Genomic DNA, 18,491 nt, shown 5'->3' on the forward strand with positions numbered 1-18,491 from the left:
AGAAGGGTTGTGTGTTTCTTCGACTTTGTGCTCGTAAAAATAACACAAAGCAAAGGGAGTCGAGGGACTTCTGTCACTGGGATGCAACTGTTCAAAGATTGGGAGTTTTCTCCCTCTGCACAGAGTAATGAATCACCATTACCTCAGCCTGGACCTCTGAGGACACTGTTCATAGCTACTGCCCAGGCACGGAGCGTCACAGCAACTTCATGTGCAAATTCTTTATGCACGAGCACACACATCTGTGCAAGGTCGAGGCTTCTCTCTGCAGGCTTACAAATTATGGTGCAGCTCCTTAGGACAAATGGAGGTCCAGCTCACAGGGAGATTTTCCATTAGCAGCTGCAGCTGACCTTTTGTCTCCTCAGGAGGGAGAAATCCCAGAAGCTGTGTCTGCACTGTGGCCTCCAGCAGCTGCTGATCACCACTGCTGATCTTTGCCCCTGGCAGCCGACTCAACATACCACTGCTGTAGCTGTTGCCTACCATCAAAACGTACCCCTTATCTCTCAGCCTGCAGTTCGTGCTCTGTCTCTTTACTGTCCTCATGTAATCATCAGACATTTCTTGGTTTCATCATGATAAATACCAGACTGTTGAATCTTTAGGGCTGCCAAGAAACGCATCTCAGCATAGCACAAATAGAGCTGCTTTTTTTTCTTTCTTTCTTTTTTTTAAATTCCTTCCTTTAGTTTAACATTTATTCCTGATATTGTTGTCCCTAGATGGATAAATGGGGCTGCATCTTGCTAGCACGTTACTCCAAATACATTAGATGAAAGAATAAATAACATGATGCACCAAAGGCTATGAAGACTAACTATATTATATAGAGATAATCATGTAAAGGGTGTGATAATATGCTATTCATTATACAGGTGCACTGCAGATTGAAATTAGATTGACTCGTCTGTTGGTCTTGCACCTTGCACTGCTGAGAATTGGCAGAGATTTTCCTCTGTACCAGCAGTGCACTGAAATAGGAGCATGTCAATCACAGCCCTGCATTCCAGATAAGGGTTTTATGATCACACTACAGCGCACGATGTAAGGCATGAGAGATCCTGGTCGTCACCACTTTGGTAAAACATCTGAAGATGTCTTTTCTATCTCCAAATTTCTAAATGCCACAGGCTTCTCTTTTCCCTCTTCTCAAAGAAGATAGGAGATGTGCAGCGTGCAAGAAGATAAGAAACACACGGCACCTGATAGACGAGTTGGTAAGTCAGGCATTACTCAAGTTATTTGCTCTAGATCATCATCTGAAGGAGCATCCAGCGATGCTGAGTGACTCTCTGAAGTGGGGATGCTCTGATAGACAAAACCAACTCCCACAGATGATTGCTGTTTGCCACTGCAACAACTTGTGCTGTAATTTCAGACAGCGGGACAGACAGTGCTCAGTCAAGCTCAGTTTCCTCTTTTCCTTGATTCCAGTCCCTGCTTTGCCAGCCTGCAGTCACCGTTCCCAAGCCAGTTCTGCCACACAACCTACCTATAACAATTCTTGTGCTCCTGAGAACACGTTCCTCAGATACTTTTCACTGCTGTCTGCAGCTGCATTTATAACCATCCACTCCAACTGTTATTTCCACTGAAAGGCTAGAAGCCTAATCTTGCATAATCACACTGTCTAGAAGATCTCTAAGTGAATTTTAATGGTAAAAGGAAAAAACAGTGCAGGTATATACAGGAATTAGAAATAGCTCTTATATTCATGTGGGGAAAAAAAAAAGTAACAAAAAAAAAGTGATGCATAATGCAACAGAAACTCACTCATGCTTGTCTCTCTGTAGCACAGAGGCCATGCCCAGGATCAGATCATGCTGTCCTTTGGCTGCTGGGGGAGCCTTGGGATGGGTCGCCCCAGCAAGGGCTTCTGAGCCCTTCTGGCTCTGGTGGTCCTTCCCTCTCCAGGTGTCAAATTGCTCCCCATAATGCATGTTAAGACAGCTCAATATATGAACTTTAAAAGGAAAATCAAGTCAACCTCACACGGCTTAAGGTATCTCATTGTACAAGAGACAGAAAGACTTTGATTTTAACACACCATTTCTTCCACTGAGTTGCATTCATGCGCACTGCAGGATAGGAAACCCAACAGTAAAGCAAAGGATGATCTAAGGCCTGGGTTCAATTTTGTCATGAAAAGCTGCACTTCCCCTCAAGAACATCCCTACAACCCAGAGGAGCAGGAAATGATCCTCTTTCCTAACAGTGTGTATGAAATGAGTTGTTAACCAGAGTCTGATCTCCTGTTCTTAAGCCATTTCCAGGGGCCATATTCAGCCACAACGCTGAACACCTCTGCAGCTATAGACAGTTCCTGTGCTGACCACACAGCCCAGCTATCCCAGCCCAGCTACGAAGCCAAGACCGTCCTGAGATTGTTTCTGTGAGGCAGTATTGAATGCATGGCACCTTTGATCTCCATCTCGAGTACCTGTAGAGAAAACATATCCTTTCATTCTTCCACAGGAAGAAGTTGTGGGTAACATACATCTCAGCTTGTTTGTTGATTGCTGCCAGCAAAAAGACAGAGGCATTGCTATAGGAGGATTCCATATGGCATGAAACCTGTCTATGTCCTTAAATGTAGGGATGGAGACACTCTTGAGCAGAGCTGGAAAACATCAGTGTGTAGCAGAAAGCAATGGGTTCGATGAGACCCCAATTTTCAGCTGTTGTCCCAGGACTTGGGATGATGATTCCTGACTGGCACTCATGGAGAAGGTTGGGAAGAAGGGATTGAGGTTGCTCAGGAGTAGCGTAGGATGGCAGACAAGAAATGTTTGCCTTGATAGTGGGGAACAGAGGCTGTGGGAAGGCAGGCTGGGGTTGGAGGAAGAGCACAGGTGTTCCTTTCTTTTGGAAGGAACCAGAAAGATGCTGTGCAGAGACAGAAGTACAGAAGGAGGGGAGTGTTTGAGATGTAGTTTTATAGGTGGTAAGAGAAAAATTGAGGGGGTATGCAATGAAATAGACAGCTACTACATCTTCCCTCACATCATTTACTGTGTAACTTCAGCTAGGAACAGTACAATGACAAAAAGCCAAAGAAGCAAAAAGGCAAAGAAGCAACATGGATGTTTCACTGCATGTGGCAGTAAATCAGTGACTCCTGTAGTTCAGACTGGTATCACTGTTGTGCATTTAAATTCTATGTGCTTTCCAGGCATGCAATAAAATACATGTCACAGCAGATAACTCAGACCTATGCGTATTCAGAGCTTTGGAGCATCCCAAACCATCAGCAGTGAAGGAAAGCAGAATTGAAGATTCAGCCCCACAGCAAGGTGGTCCCAGTGCTGATGGCAGCAAGCTGCTCTATGGCCACCGATGTTCCTGCAGAAGCAGAAGACAGGCTGCTTGCTGGTGTCAAACCTGTTGAAGCTCTGTGTCTCTGGAATCCCCTTTTTCCCCCAATTAGGAGAAATTTATCAGGGAATTCAAAAGCCATGGAAGTGACCCCAAAGGCAGCCTGATGATGCAAATTGCTGGAGCTCTCTTTCCTTAGGAAATCGGCTTAAAACACTAATGACTGGAGAAACGGCTTCACAGCCCATTATTTGGTGGCCATTTACATTTCAAGGTCTCTATCTCCAGTGAGAGAGCATGTGTGAATCCTTCCTTTCTCGTAATTAAAGCTTATGAGCTGGAGACTCATTTTTAAAGTGCCTTGTTCTATTGATCTGTAATGCCACTTTAGAGGTGAAAACTAATTATATTAGATTTTAATCAACTCAGATTTGGTCATGGATAATGCTTTCAGCTGGAGGAATCAAGTTAACTGTCTCTTGCATTTTCCTATTTACATTTTAACTGCATTGTGCAAGAATAACCCAGCATTTTCATTCCGGAGGAATTAGTCACTTTCTGTATGTAGAAATCATCAACATGGAGTAATCTCACACATACTCAGCCAAACAGGTAAGCACATACTGAAGTCTACAATTAAAATCCTTAATTAAATCCCTAAATTAAGCACATACTTAAATGCTCTGCTAAAGAGCGAGATAATCTCTAACATGCTTAAGATAAAGTGCACGTTTAAGTGCTTTATTGAACCAGTGCAACACAAAGTATGCTTGTGAAGCAATGCTGCTGTAGGTGTCACCCCCACTGAAACACCTGCAACTTGTCTGTGGAAGACTGCATACCTTTATCAACACCAACTCCATGTGGCCAGCGCTGGCTGTTCCCTCCTGCAGTGTGGGACCTGTAAAATCCTGTGTGGTTGTGGCTGGGTTGGAGGAGGTTTGGGGTCTGGCAGGTAGTCCCTGCAGAGCCAGAACCAGCCTCTGACAGCATCCCTCCTTGCCTCCAGGAGGCTGACATGAAACCAATCTTATCTCCTGTAATTGCTACAGCACACACTGCCAGATCCCAGTGCTGCTCTATGTGCAGAGGGGAGCATATTCCCACTTCCTAGCTCATCAGTGCTGCATGCTGGTAAACACACTAATTGTTTGGGTTTTTATCATGTGTTCTTGCTTTAAGCATTAGGCTTTGGAGGCGGGACTGCTGGAAACAAGCTGCAAAAGCCCGTTTGGGTACAGCTGTGTGTGAAACTGGCCTTTAAAAATGTGCTTTGCCCCTCAGGTGCTCAATGGGTTTATAACTTTATTTCTTCTGTTTACACTGCAAGTACTTTGGTAGAACCCACCTCTCCCATTAGAGTATAGCAGGGGAACTCTAAAGAGGAACAGAGGAATTGACTTCAAGGAGCAGCCTAAGTATTGTCAGCTTCAGATATTGGTGGGAGGCAGTGAGGCTCCCACAGGTGCTGCCCCATGTAGGCAGGAGGAACTGCAGCTGTGGGAAAGGCCGAGAAATTGGATGTTTCCTAAGAAATATGATTCCATTGGGAACCAAGGGTCAGAAAGAACTTTAGGACTGGGGCTGAAGGAAGCACTAGGGAAGTTAGAACAATGCTTTTAATTCCAGTGAGTAGTTCAATCTGGCTGTGCAGCATTTCATGGGTGTTTGCTGTGCTTGGCAGCCTCACAGCACATCCCATCCCTGTGACTTTCCCTTGTGGGGTGACCGTTCCATGCCCACAGTGTGAGCCCAAGTCCAGCAGCCACACTGGCACTGCCGGCCATAAATCATAATCTAAAACTCTGAGTCACCTTGACCTGATGCTGCTCAGGATTTGGAAAGCATTTGCGTTCTCTTACACCTTGATGTCATTAACACTGACAGGCACGTTGCTGCATGCACAATGTTCTGATTTCTGTGCAGGACTTGTACTTGTGCTGGAACTATCTCCAGGGTGGTAACACCTGTCCCTCTCAGACCAGGAGCCCCACCACCTTTCACTTACCAGAGAGCAGAGACCAGCCAGCAGTCCCGACTCACCACTTTGCATCTGGTACCACACAACATAGGAAACATCAAAATCTTGTACCATCACTTGGGGCTGCACTTCAGAGGCAATGCTTGTCTGTGGCTGTCCGTGAATCCAGGCAGCTGTTTGCTCGTAGAGGTGCCACGTCTGTTTTCTGAGGGTAGCTTCTCATTCCCTTGGCGACAGACCCAGGAACCCGGTGAGCGCTCACTGCCCACAGCACCGTACCCAGCACAAAAGGCCTCAGAGAAGTGGAGAAGTAAAAGCCATCCGAACGTATTTTCCCCATGTCTTCCCGTCCTCTATTGCACCCCTGTTTCCAACGTGGCTTCAAGTAATTAATGTGAGCCCAATTAAACCAAAGGGCCGAAACCACGAGTGCGTGTGCGGCTTGCAGTAGGACAGCTGCTCGTTTATTTCTGAGGGCAGCAATTTGTTTCAAGAAGCAATTCCTAATATTCAGTAAACGGCAGTTTTAATTTCTCCTCCATACATGACCTTAAAATGAGATTTTAATTGCTTTGTTGTTTTTTTTTATTATTATTATTTATTCCATAAACAATATAACAAAACTCAGCAAGTTAACAATATGACGTTTGCACCATACAGAGTCAGTCACAAATATTTAAAACCTTTGCAACAAGAACAACAAAACCCAAAATATTACAAGAATAATTTACAAGAGGATCTATAAAACAGCAAAGCGCTCACAAATTTTCCAGTTTCCTTTACACAATATCACTACACTCTTTCACAACATTTCTTTTTATTACAAAATCTCCAACAAAAAGTTTTAAGTTTTTTTTTCTTTGTATTTTGGTTTTTAAAACCAGAAACTTTTAAGTATACATCCTTTTATTAACACCCGGAGGTGCAAAAAAAGGGAAACCTCACACATACAAACACTTCACAGCACTTTCCTAAGAAAAATATACACTTACAAAATATTTTACAAATTGGCACACTTAAAAATATACAAGATTTTGTAGGCGTCTTAGAGTGATCCTTAAGAATTATACTTCAATTGACTCTACAGAATATTTATAAAGCTTATTCTAAAAGAAAAAAGGCAAATCATTTCCAAACATGTTAAAATTGCAGTGTAAAATGTTAAACGGAAATGGATATGTTACATTCATAAAAAGGGCCATTTCATATCTCTTAAATGCTTGAGGGGGATAAAAGTTTTCTTTAGCACCATAAAACAGTAGCAACTTACTCGCGAGGTGCCTCTAGTTCTATGGAAGTTAACTCAAGGAGCAGTACATTCAAATCTCTGTAGGCAGCAGTCAGAACAGCCGCAGCCGGCGCTGTGGGATGTGAAACAGAGCATCTCCTTCAATTCCTACCCTGCTTCCCACGGGGAGTAAAAGACAAAAGGAGTTTAACCAGAATCCTTTTTTTTTTTTTCTTTTTTTTTTCTTTTTTTTCTTTTTTTCCTTTTTCTATTTTATTTTAAAGTCTTCCCTTTGTGCTTTTGAAACATACGTGGTTTGTGGGGTGTTTTTTTATTTCCCTATCTATCGAAGGGTAGCGGTGAATACAAATTCTATTTCTTGTTTCCTTTTGCACCAAGTGTTCAAAGGCTCAGTAAACGTGTCTGGCAACCCAAGTATCCTGTGGGACGGAGGACATCCTCCTTTTCTAGATCTGAATTCCCTTAGATGGCTCTTACTCCACTGTCATTAGTGTCACTTGTTTACCTGAGAAACAGATTTGAAAAGCCTTGCTTCTACCACAGACATTGTACTTTGTTTATTCTATATATTCTTCTTTTTTGCATTATTTTACACGCTGAAGAGACAAAGAGGCACATTCTCAAATAGATGTCAGCGCCTTGAACCATGCAACTGCCGCTGGACTCTGGGAGCTGCACAGGCAAAGTCCAACACACCGAGTTGAGAAAGTAAGACCAAGGGCCTGATCCTGCACCGACTGAAGTCCATACACCTGATCCTTTTCTCACTTACACTGACTTCAATGGAGTTTTCTCTCGGCTCACGCCAGAGCAGACTGCAGTCCAAGAAAGCACTCGGGTGAGCAGTGGCCGCTTGCTGCAGGTGCTTCTTGCCCAAGTGCTTTGCTAGACTGGGACCTCACGGAAGGAATAACATGGTCCAACAGGCATGGGATTAAAACTCTTTGAATGCCTTGATTTTATTTCCCGGCTCATTTGAGCTGTAATGCCAAAAAAATAACAGTGATCTCGATTGTTTTTTAAAGAAACAGCTGCACAGCAACTGCTGCACAAGCGACTGAACTTGGCTTTCCTCTCCATGCAGGCTGGGCTCAGCAGGACAGAACCATGCGGCATGGCTCACCTCCCTCCACCAGATTACCTTGCTAAACCTGGTCTGTAATTCACAACTCTCCGTGTTTCAAGAAAACCTCTAATGCTTAGAAATTAAAAACAAAAAGCGAGATGTAAACCTGTTGTTGGTTTTTTTTGTTTTTAAATGATTATTTGAATCCCCATTGTCGATATTTTTCTATTTACAAAACCTCTATATGCAAGTACCTCCAGCAAAACTGTGGCTATCAAGGGTGAACTGGCTGCTGTCAGCTTGCTGTAGGGTTTCTCATGGAAGGACACTGTCCTTGCTATGTATTCCTCAAAGGAGAATGGTTGCTTTCTCTGTCCTGTGGGAGACGCATGCTCTAATGCGGTTCGTGTTAAACTGCCCCAGCTTGGTCTCAGCCCACTTTTACAGTCAGTTTTTGTAAGCAGCCACTTTCCTATTGATTATAGTTTGCCCAGCTGCTGCGGTCCAGCACAGCACAGTTCAAGAGCAAAGCAGTACATATCATGGTCCCTTCACACGATGCCTCTACAGCAGGGGTGGAACAAGATCAAGGAGAATAGACATCCTAAGGGATGATGCAGAATGAACATCTTTGTGTAGCTTGAATTAATCACCCTGAGCAGCCAGGAGCCTGACAAAAGATGGCTGGAAGTGCATGGGGATCAGATAAGACAACAGATTTTGGATGGGAAAGCCAAAGTGAACGTGGGGAGCCTGAGGGGCGCATGGAAAGAGAGTGGAGGACAGTTGGGACAAATATCCCATGGCTGCAAGCAGCACGTGGAGAAATGAAAATTGAACAGTCCCAACAAAGGCAAAGGGAAAAACTCAAGTTCTATGACAAGGAATGAAGCAAAGGTGGAAGTGATTAAAATCTTGAGGTAGTGATAGGCAGGTGGAGATCAAAACCAAAAGGGGGAAGGACAAATGTTTGGCTCGAAAGCAATTGCCCAGATTTGGTAATTTTGGAGCACACTGATGGGGGTATAACTTTCAGACACTGAGAAGGGCTCATGTCGTTCTGAGTCATTAGGGGTCTCGAAAATGTCCATGGTTAGAGATTTTGCTGGGGATGTGAGATGGCAACCAAAGATGGCAAAGAAATTGGAACAAAAGGAGTGAGGGGAGAGCAGCAAGGAAGGCAGCAGGCATTTGTAACTAACACTGTCCTGAAATGTCTGGCAGCTGTGTTATTCCTTGATTTTTCATATTTTGGGGCACCTCTCTTAAGAATAAATGCTGAGGGAGATGGGCTTGTTCACCTTGGAGAAGAGAAGGCTCCAGGGAGACCTCACTGTGGCCTTCCAGTACTTAAATGGAGCTTATAAACAGGAGGGAGACCAACTTTTTACAGTCTGATAGAGAAAGGACAAGGGGGAATAGTTTTAAACTAAAAGAGGGGGAATTCAGTTTAGATGTGAGAAGGAAATTCTTTACTTGGAGGGCCCTGCCACTGCTGCCCACAGAGCTGTGGGTGCTCCATCCCTGGAGGTGCTCAAGGCCAGGTGGGGTGGGGCCCTGAGCAGCCTGAGACGGTGGGGGGCAACCAGCCCATGGCAGGGGGGTGTAGCTGGATGAGCTTTGAGGTCCCTTCCAATCAAAGCTGTTCTGTGATATGCAATAAAATAGCTGATATGTCTTATGACTCATATTCATGCCCTATTGCACATTTCTCAAACGCAATAAATATTGCTACCTGTTCCAGTACAACTGACTTGGTTATGGATCACATAGTTAGAATGTTCATCATGAAGAACACAGTGTGGGCTCAGTGGCCAGTGCTTTCAAAGGATGGTTCTGGATCAAAAAGAAGGGACATACCACACCCTAACTCCAGGCCTGACCTGTCTCCACAGGAGCAGTAGCTGAAATATACCAAAGAATGGAGCCAGGAGCCCTTCACCCTTCAGTGTGCAGGATGAACATGTCAAGGGCTTGGATCCTGAATCACTGTGGATAAAAAAGACAGCTACAGGGGGATGCAGGAGAAAGCACAGTGGCACAGGTAAGCCAAACACCCCAGGCTGGAGCACTAGCATAGTGCTTGTCTCCAAGATCCAGAGCACCTTCCAAACTCCAGAGGCGGGATGGGATTGACATGCACTCCTGCCTGCACCAGCTGTTTTTCCATTAAATAAAATGTGATTGCTGTGCTGTGCTCTCTTGTTGAGGGTGACAGAAGACTGGAACAGGCAGTCCAAAGAGACTGTGGGGTCTCCTTATCTAGAGACATTTCAAACCCACTTGGATGTGTTCCTGTGTGACCTGCTCTAGGTGTTCAGGGAGATTGGACTAGATGATCTTTCAAGGTCCCTTCCAATCCCTGATATTCTGTGATTCTGTTAATTGCTATCTGTTAATTGAATATCTGAGAATCCGCGACTACTGGAAACACCATGATGCCAGTTTGACACTTTGCAACTCCAAGTGTTCAATGAGAAACAGTCCATGTTTTCACTAAATCAACCCAAATCTTGTGTTCAGTCATTCCTGATGCTTCGGCTTTCAGCATGGGCTTGTACAGAGAACAGAGTCTAGTCCTGTCATGTGTGCAACACCAGCTCTATGCCTGTGAACATGAGAGTGAACTGTCTGGCTGTATTAAGGCTCCACTTCCTCCCCCCTTTCTGCTGTGTGTGTCTGAGTCTCACACCCCTCTGATTCTAACAGCTCCCAGCTAGCAGGTCTCTTGCATATCAAGGTTTCATAAGAAATCAGCAGCAAAATGCACAGGCTCTCAGTTGCACAAGGAAGAGATTATTTGTTTGCTTGCTTTTGTTATTTTCTTGGAGGGCGAGGGTGCAGTGAGTAGGGTTACAAATAAGGCCTTTCAGTAATACATTTAGCATTCAATACTTAATGCTTTCTAACAAAGTCCAGTCATGTATGAACCGGCCCTGATCAGTGAGATCACAAATAGTTCTGATTTCTTCCCTACGTTATGAATTGAATCAAAAGAAAGGCTCAGAGTTGTGTTTAAACTAATGATTCTGATTTCAATGTTTCAAACTACACTGGCATTGCAAGGTTAGACATTTAGGAAACACCAAAGATATGAAATGAGAGCACTTTTGACAGGCTCTGCATCAAAAATATTTAAGAAACTACTCAAAGTAAAAGTAAACAGCAATAAATGTATGAAACGTATTAGTTCCGTCTTTATAATTACTTTAGAATTTATCCCAGGTTCTTATAAAATATATAAAACTGAGATACAAAGAATTAGCAATGTAACTTTGCATTTCAAATGCTCTTCAGCTACAGGTTTTGCTTTAAGAAAACAGACACTTGAAAAGCAGCTGTTTCATAGTCTCTAGATGCAGACACTCGACTTCCTGTCAAACTTACCTGGAGTGTTTTCTGAACTCCTTCACCATTTCAACTCTCTCCTATAACGAAACTCAGCATTTCACCATCATGTTTTTTTTCTGCTCGTGGTTTTAAAGAGAGGACATTACAGTTTCCCAGCATCAGTTTCAAAGTTCCTTTTTTCCTTTTTTTTTTTTTTTAAACTTTTTTTTTCTTTTTTTCCTTTTTTTTTTTTTTTCTTTTCTTTTTTTCTTTATGAGCTTTAAACCACAGGGGTGAATCCATGAAATGAGGTAAGTAAATTTGGCACACTTTTAGTTTATGTCCATAAAACTTTTGGTAAGTTGTATAAGTGAGCGATATTGTTTTCATCATGAGTTACAGGTGCTTTCAAAGGGGGTGGTTAGTACTTAATAACTGGAATGTATCTAGTAAAATCAAAAGGCATAGCTGCAGAAAACACTCACAACCCAATGTTGATAGAGAAGTAAAAATATGTACAATACAGTCACTTGTTCATAGTTTGGCACAATTTTTTTTTGTTGTTGTGGGTAATAGTGCATAAACTACTGTACAACAGTATGACTTTTAAAACAGTCTTTCACAGAGAATACCAAATTAGGTTTGCTTTCAAATAATAAATTCCCACAATTTCAAACTCTTCGTTTCAGCACTTACATCTCAACGTACCACAAGGCATATTTCGAAAGAAACCAATGAAAGAAACAAACGTAAAAAAGAAACATCAAACGTCTTTTTTTGTCTAGAAAAGGGAGTCTCTTCTTCAAATACAGGAAAAACCAAAAATGTTGTTTCTGCTTTAAGAAGAATGGAGTCTGATTCCCTGCAGAAAAACCAAACATTTTATGCCATCTTAGTTAGCTCGTGTGGAGTCACCACGACAGGATCAAATGTGCTAAACTCTGACACAGGAGATGAAGCTTTATGATGCAGGTTAGGAGATAAACAGCAGAGGGGGCTAGAAAGCACTCAAAATTGCCACATGAAGCTCAATTATGAATGAGTTTTCATTTTCAAACTAAAGAGCCTTTAGTTTAGAGATCTTGGCTTTTGGATGCATAACCTCTTTTTTTTGTGTTTTGTTTTTTACAAAATGTTCAAAAAAAAAAAAAAAAGTCTTTTCAAAATCATTAAAAAGATCGCGTAATCTTTTTTTTTTCTTTTTTTTTCTTTTCCCCCAATAAATAAGTAATTAAAAACCGAAGAAGCCAAACAGCAGAAAAGAGTAGCCTTGTTAGTGTTTTGTTTTGTTTTTTATAACCCCAGCCAAGCCAGAAAATTGGTCATTCTTTAGGTAGCTTGCAAGTAATAAGTATTTTCATGCATTTAAAAAAAAGGGAAAAAAAAAAAAAAAGGAAAAAAAAGAAAAAAAAAAAGAAAAACAAAGAAAAATAAAGAAAAGAAAAACAAAAACTGTAAAAGGGGAATGTCTTTTTCATGCAACTTTTGCTTTCAGGAAGGAAAAAATGAGGAACAGCGGGCTTAGCAGGTAGTAGGAAAGTTAAAGGGGCATTCCAGCCAGTTTGGTGCAGCATTACCTCAGTTTCTCAAAAGAAGCTGTCACAGGTGGGTCCTTATGGGTCTGTTCACGGTCTGTTCGCTTTATCTTACAGTTCTCATCCCTCAGCGATTTAGAACTTGATTTATGACGGTACAGTTTTTTATGGGTAGGTCCGTTATTGCCTAAAGTGCTCAGGTTACTATAGTTTTTATCAAAAAAGGGAGAGTGAATGTCTGTATTGTACCCAGCTGAACAGTTGGGGCGACCAGGGTCACAGGTGGCTGCTTTGCTGTTTTTACTCGAGCCCTTGTTGTTCGACTTGTGGTTCTTTGCCATTCCCGGTGAGCTGCTGTTCGCCTTCTTCTTAGACTCTTGGGGCGTCCCTGCTAAAATTTTAAGGGTTTTCAGTTTCAGGCTGTTCGACTCGGGTGATCGGAATATGTCTGGCACGCTATTGTGGTTGACGGGTCCCCACAGGGGCTCGATGGAGGCCATCATGAACCTCTGGACGTCTGCCATTCCCGAGGCGATATTGGACAGGATGTTGGAGGGCTCCTCAAACTCCCTCTGGTCATCATCCAGCAGGCCTGTGGTGCTCCCAAGGCTTGTTTCTGACCAGGCTGTGCCACTGTCCTTCCCCAGCGTCCATTCTCCAGCCAGGCCGTTGTGCTTGCCCAACTTGCCAGTGGTTGGGCTGCTGTGCTGAATGCCCTCAGCCAGCCCCTTGGGTGCCGAGGCTGGGTTGGCCAGCTGGCTGATGGCCCTGCTGCCACCCACTTGCACCTTCTCGCTGCTGAGGCTTGCCGTGTTCTTCCCCTTCCTGGTGGATTTGGGTGCCTGCCTAGAGTTCTTCCCTTGCGGCTTATCGGTGCCTTTGTTGGTTTTGGGAGATTTTTTCCTAGTGGTTTTCTGGGAAGAGCTTTGGTTTGTACCCGCATTCTTGCTGGATGAACTTTTCCTCTTAGATTTCGACACTTTGCTATTGGTGCTAATTTGACCAGATGGCTCATTAAATGTTGACAAGCATGGTCTTTTTTCAAGAAGGCTGACAGAATCTTCATCGTTGAACATATGGAACTGAAACTGGTGATTATTTAAAGTAAACCCATTATCTGCCTGCTCCTCGGTCTGCAGGACCCCGCAGTTCCACTTGACCTTCTCAGAGCTGCTCAGAGTAGCCTGGGCACTCTCCGGGAAGCCCTTAAGGGTGCCCAAGGGCTTGGTGTCGGAGCCAGCTATCTGTGGGGAAAGGTTGGGAGTGTCTGGAGGGGACATCTCCGAGAGCGATGACTGGCGGAACTTATCGGGTGTGAAGTTGGAAATGTCTAAAAGGTCCGTGGACTCCTTCAAAGGGGTTATTTCATCTATGCTTTGCTGGATCACTAGCTTGGGACTGCAGTGGGCCAAGAAATCGTCATTAATATCATCGTCGCCATCCTTTTCGCAGGACTTTAAAGAGCTGTAATTGCTAGAACTAACTGACAATGAACCCACTGAATCAAAGCTAATGAGTCTGCCATCATCTGTACTTAGTGTACCTCGCTGGAAATGAAAGCGCCCCTCTCCATTATTAAAATGACACGACTGATAAGAATCATCAGGCTGCACTTGCTGGCTATCCGGTATGTAATTTTTTTGGTAGAGCAGCTTGCTGCTATTCAGATTGACTTGAGGGTAGCCAGAGGCCGGGAGGCCATCAGCGCCTGCTGCACCACCAAACTCGCCTGTCAGCGCTGCAGCATCCTGCAGCTCTCCAGTGAATTCCTGCCGGTTCCCCCCAGCAGCCTTGCTGGCCGGCCACACGCTGCCAAAGGTGCTCTGCTCCATCTCCAGGTGACCAGGAGACTGCTGCAGCTCAGACTCAGACGGTGGGGACAGCACACAGCTCTGCGATGGCTGCAGAGCAGTGAATGGTTTTTCTGCTGGGATGATGCTGGGGAGTGGGTGCTGCTGCTCGGAGGGATGCTGTGCGAAGTATGAGATGCCGGTGCTGTTCGACAAATCCGAAGCGTCTAACAGTGTCTGCAGATACCCTCCGGGGATCAGGGGTACATTGGTGGTGATATTAGCAGATGGCAGAGGCTTGTCTGAAGAGGAGGTGGATGGTAGGAAAGGAGAATTTTTAGCAATCTTATCCTCATGGCACTCTGGGAGATGGGAGCTGTCTGAAGCACAAGGAACGTTTTCATCCTTCAGATGCTCTGCAGAGTCCTGGTCTCCCAGAGCCGGGCAACCCTCCGCCACGCTGGCAGCAGCTTTGATTTTCTTGCATTTCAACCTGGCTTCACTTTTGAATTTGATCCGGCGGAGCACTTTCCTCTCTGTCCCCTTGTATTCTCGTTCCTGCGATTTGCATTTCACAGCAGCGATGTCCGTGATGTCATTTACGTGTAATCCATTTGCACAGCTGGGGGTGGCAATGGCTAATGCCTGCAGCCCTTTCAGGCCTGCGTCCTCCTTACTGCTGCAAGGCTGCTTGTGATCGGAGGAGCAAGAGCCCAGCTTGTTCACTGACTGCTCAATGGCTTTAATTCTTTGAATCCTGTGCCTGTTTGCTAGCTTGCATTTTCGCTTCCGTGGGTGAGGGAGGAACGAAGCATCTGAACCGTTAAGATAGAAATTCTGCTTGTGGTAGAGAGACGATCTGAGCAAATCCAGCCGGCTCTGCTGCCTCTCCTGCCAGAAGCCCTTCAATGGGGCCAGCTTTTCATATTTACTGAGCAGCTCCTCGTTCAGGGTAACAGTTGTCTCGTTGGCATCCACTTTGCTGAGCTTCACCAGCATATGCTTCTCCCCTTTAAACCTGTTAATGATGATGTACTTGATGATAACAGGGGGCTCCTTGCGAGAGACTTTTCGCCGTTTCTTGGGGCACCACTCGTCATCGTCCTCCTCCTTGGGCCCGTCCGGCAGCCACTCCTTCTTGTCCAGGATCTTCTCGTTCTCAATGGAGTCCACGTCATACAGGTAGTCGTCACTGTATCGCACTTTCCTCTTTGCCCGCAGCCCATAGTTCTGCTGGATGAAGGAGCTGGAGTGGTCCCGGGACAGGTACCGGCTGCAGTCCTTTATATCCCGCAGCACATCATAGGAGGACTCTGTGCACGTGCTGTCATCGCTGAACTCCCCAGAGTCCTCCGTGGAATTCACAGAGTCCAAGAAGTGGCTCCTTTTGGGGCCCACGTACTGCACCACCTCCGTGCTGTTGCAAGATTTATTTAAGGCAGCTTTCTCCTCCTCCTCACCATCCTCTTCCTCGCCGTCCTCCTCCTCATCCCCCCAGATGATGCCTTCCTCAGACTTGAATTGAGAAGGGTCGGCGGCACCACCGGGTCCCCTTTTTAGGGTGCTCCTGCTGTCCCTTTTGGTGCAGTTGCCGAAGACGCTGGGGAAGAAGTTGAACTGGGCATCCTCTTGTAGGGCGGTGGTCTTCTCCCGCACGTTATCCTGGAACGACTCGTATCTGATCTTTAAGGAGCAGACGTCGCTTCCCAAGGTCGAATCGTCATCATCAAACATGTAATTATCCACATCTTCCTCAGAAAACAGATTTACAGAAAGCTCATTTTTGGAGCATAGGTCAAGCAGCTCAATTTTACTTTCACTAATGAAAGATTCAAAATAGCCCCATTCCTGGTTGGGATTTGTTAGTAAGGGTTCCTCACCATTGCATTTGTCTAATAGTAATCCCTCGTAATAATTTTTCTGAGTGGGGTCCTCTGAATCACTGTCAGATTTTTCTGCATCTCTTTTGTCCGCTGCCCTCGATTTATGCATAGGGAAGCTTAAAAGCTGGTCTGAAAGCAGTTGATCCCCATATCTCATGGTTTCTCCTGTGCTCATGCAGTGAATCCCTATATCAGAGACCGAACAGGTGTCATAATCCCTATTTATATCCCCCACTTTCAAGCTTATTCCCGGCTCCGCATCAATGCCGTCCTTTGATTCAATGAAGCAGCCCAGGCAGGTCCTGCTCGGCTGCATCAGGCAGTCTCCGGTCAGGGCGGACATGCCTCCGGGCTCCATCATGCTGAAAGGAGCCTTCTCGCAGTCACCTGGCAGAGACCAGGAGCTCATGCCCTTCGTCACGCAGGACGTGAGGGAGATGGCATGCGCCGAGGAGTCGTCTGAAGTGTGCTCAGGGACATCGGTGAGCCGCAGTGGGGACGGCGGGCTCAACGAGCAGGGCTTCTTTGCAAGCAGGGGTGGCAGCACGCGGTGGCACGCCTGGGTTTCCTTTGGGGCTGCTGTCAGGGCCGGGAAGGCGTCGGTGGTGTCGGCAGCACTGTATGGCCTCTCCTCGCCGTCCGAGGTTCGTGGCTCTGGAACAGTGGGAGGAGAGGAAGGGAGGGAGGAAGGGAGAAAAAGGAGAGTTTACAGACCTCACAGCCCCATCACCCTGCTCCCCCTCTCCCTGGGTTCAGGGGTGACTCTTCCCCTCTGCAGGGCGGCAGGCTCCTCCCCACAAGATCACGCTCTCAGAGCTAATTAATTTCATGATGTACAAAACCCAAAGAGGTAAACACTCTGCCCCCCACAGCCAGCTGGAAGAGGTACAAGATTATGTTTAAAAAACCGAAACCATCCGTTCCTTCCTCCTAATATACATACCGTTACCTGGATACTGCCTTTCAAATCTGACAAGGTTATTAAAAAACAAAACAACTCTAATAAAAAATGTTCCCATTAACGTTTACAAAATTAATAGAAAAATAAGATTCTTAAAGAAACAAAACACCCTCCCAGCAGTGACTGCAGCTGAAACGCACCTGAGCTGCTCCAGGGTCACAGAGTTAGGGCTGATTTAAATCCAGAAGCCTTCCTGCCACTGTCCGTGCACAAGAGTTTAAAGCAATTATTAGAATTACTGTTGTTTTTGCAAATCTTTCCATTTTACCTAACCTTTAAAATGTCTTTTGCATTATGTAAGGATTATTATTATTATTATTATTATTATTATTATTATTATTATTATTATTATTATTATTATTATTATTATTATTAGCCTAAGGATTTTTATTTTCTTTGCCTTACAGTAATCTTTTATGGCAACGTAAGATTATTTACCTGGCTTCTGGCTCAGCAGATGGTGTGACCCTTGAAATGGGAATGTCTTTTCATCCATGAACATGCTCTGATATCTCCATATTGTAAAAATACACAAATATGTGATTCATAATAACCAGAGGTCTCTTGCTACCCTCAGGGTGACTCCCAATGCTCACATCCCAACACATCTTACCTGTCTGGACATTTCATGGAAAGCTGTGGGCTTGTGGGGAGAGGTCCCACTCTTTGTGGGCAGAGGAGCGCTGAAAAGCATGTGGAGGTGCATGGCCTGGCCCCTCCAGGAAGATGGGACAGCAGCCTCTCCAGCACAGCCAGGACTGGGATGCTCACACAGCTGGGAAGCATGAGAAGGAGCACCTTGCTACACAGTACGGAGCTCCTCTGCTGCACATGTTCCCACCTTTCCCACCGATCCAGCCCCAAAAGTGTCACTAGTTCTGGGCTCCCAGTGGTCTCAGGAATGGAGCCATCACCGATAACATAAGTCAGAACAAGGAAGCTTCAGATCAGGATTGAACAACTTTAAACATGCTAAGCAAACCAAATCAGAAATGCAATGCAATGCCTGTATGCATTCTGAACAGACAGACTTGCTGAAAATTGGTGCTGTTTCCCTCCCTCAGAAAGGGTTAAAAAGCAAAATAAAGCTCATTTCAGGTTCCTCCCACCATTTTTAGATTAGAAATGCAGAGGTGGCATCTTTCTCCTTAAGCAGCAAAACAAATTAACCAATGCACTTCCACCTTACAAGTAAAAGAAAAGAAGAATCAGCTTGGAGCTGAGAGGAAGCATGGAAAATGTGAGGATAAAAGAAGACTATGAATGCTGCAGCACTTGAAGAGAGGGAGAGGTGGAGAGCTGAAATTCAGTCTTAGAGATGATACAATATAAAATATACTGTCTGTAGGTGTGGGGTTTTCTAAGGTTTATACTTGTA

General features: G+C 44.8%; 1 protein-coding gene across 5 annotated transcripts in view; it reads right to left on the reverse strand.

The window, feature by feature from the left end:
- Window positions 1-11,214: 11,214 nt before the first annotated feature.
- Window positions 11,215-18,491, reverse strand: part of NEXMIF (neurite extension and migration factor) — a 113,171-nt gene continuing 105,894 nt past the window's right edge. For 4 of the 5 annotated variants that reach the window (XM_015860659.2, XM_015860660.2, XM_032444228.1 and 1 more), the window contains exons 4-5: window positions 12,522-16,806; window positions 11,215-11,806 (exon numbers count right to left, since the gene is read on the reverse strand). In XM_015860659.2, the coding sequence (XP_015716145.1) occupies window positions 11,644-11,806; window positions 12,522-16,806 (4,448 nt within the window). In that variant the 3' untranslated portion in view covers window positions 11,215-11,643. Of the gene's footprint in view, window positions 11,807-12,414; window positions 16,807-18,491 lie in introns of those variants that run through there. The other variant, XM_032444229.1, reaches the window with a different exon arrangement.

The sequence above is a fragment of the Coturnix japonica genome, chromosome 4 (genome assembly GCF_001577835.2).
Source record: "Coturnix japonica isolate 7356 chromosome 4, Coturnix japonica 2.1, whole genome shotgun sequence".
NCBI lineage: Eukaryota > Metazoa > Chordata > Aves > Galliformes > Phasianidae > Coturnix > Coturnix japonica.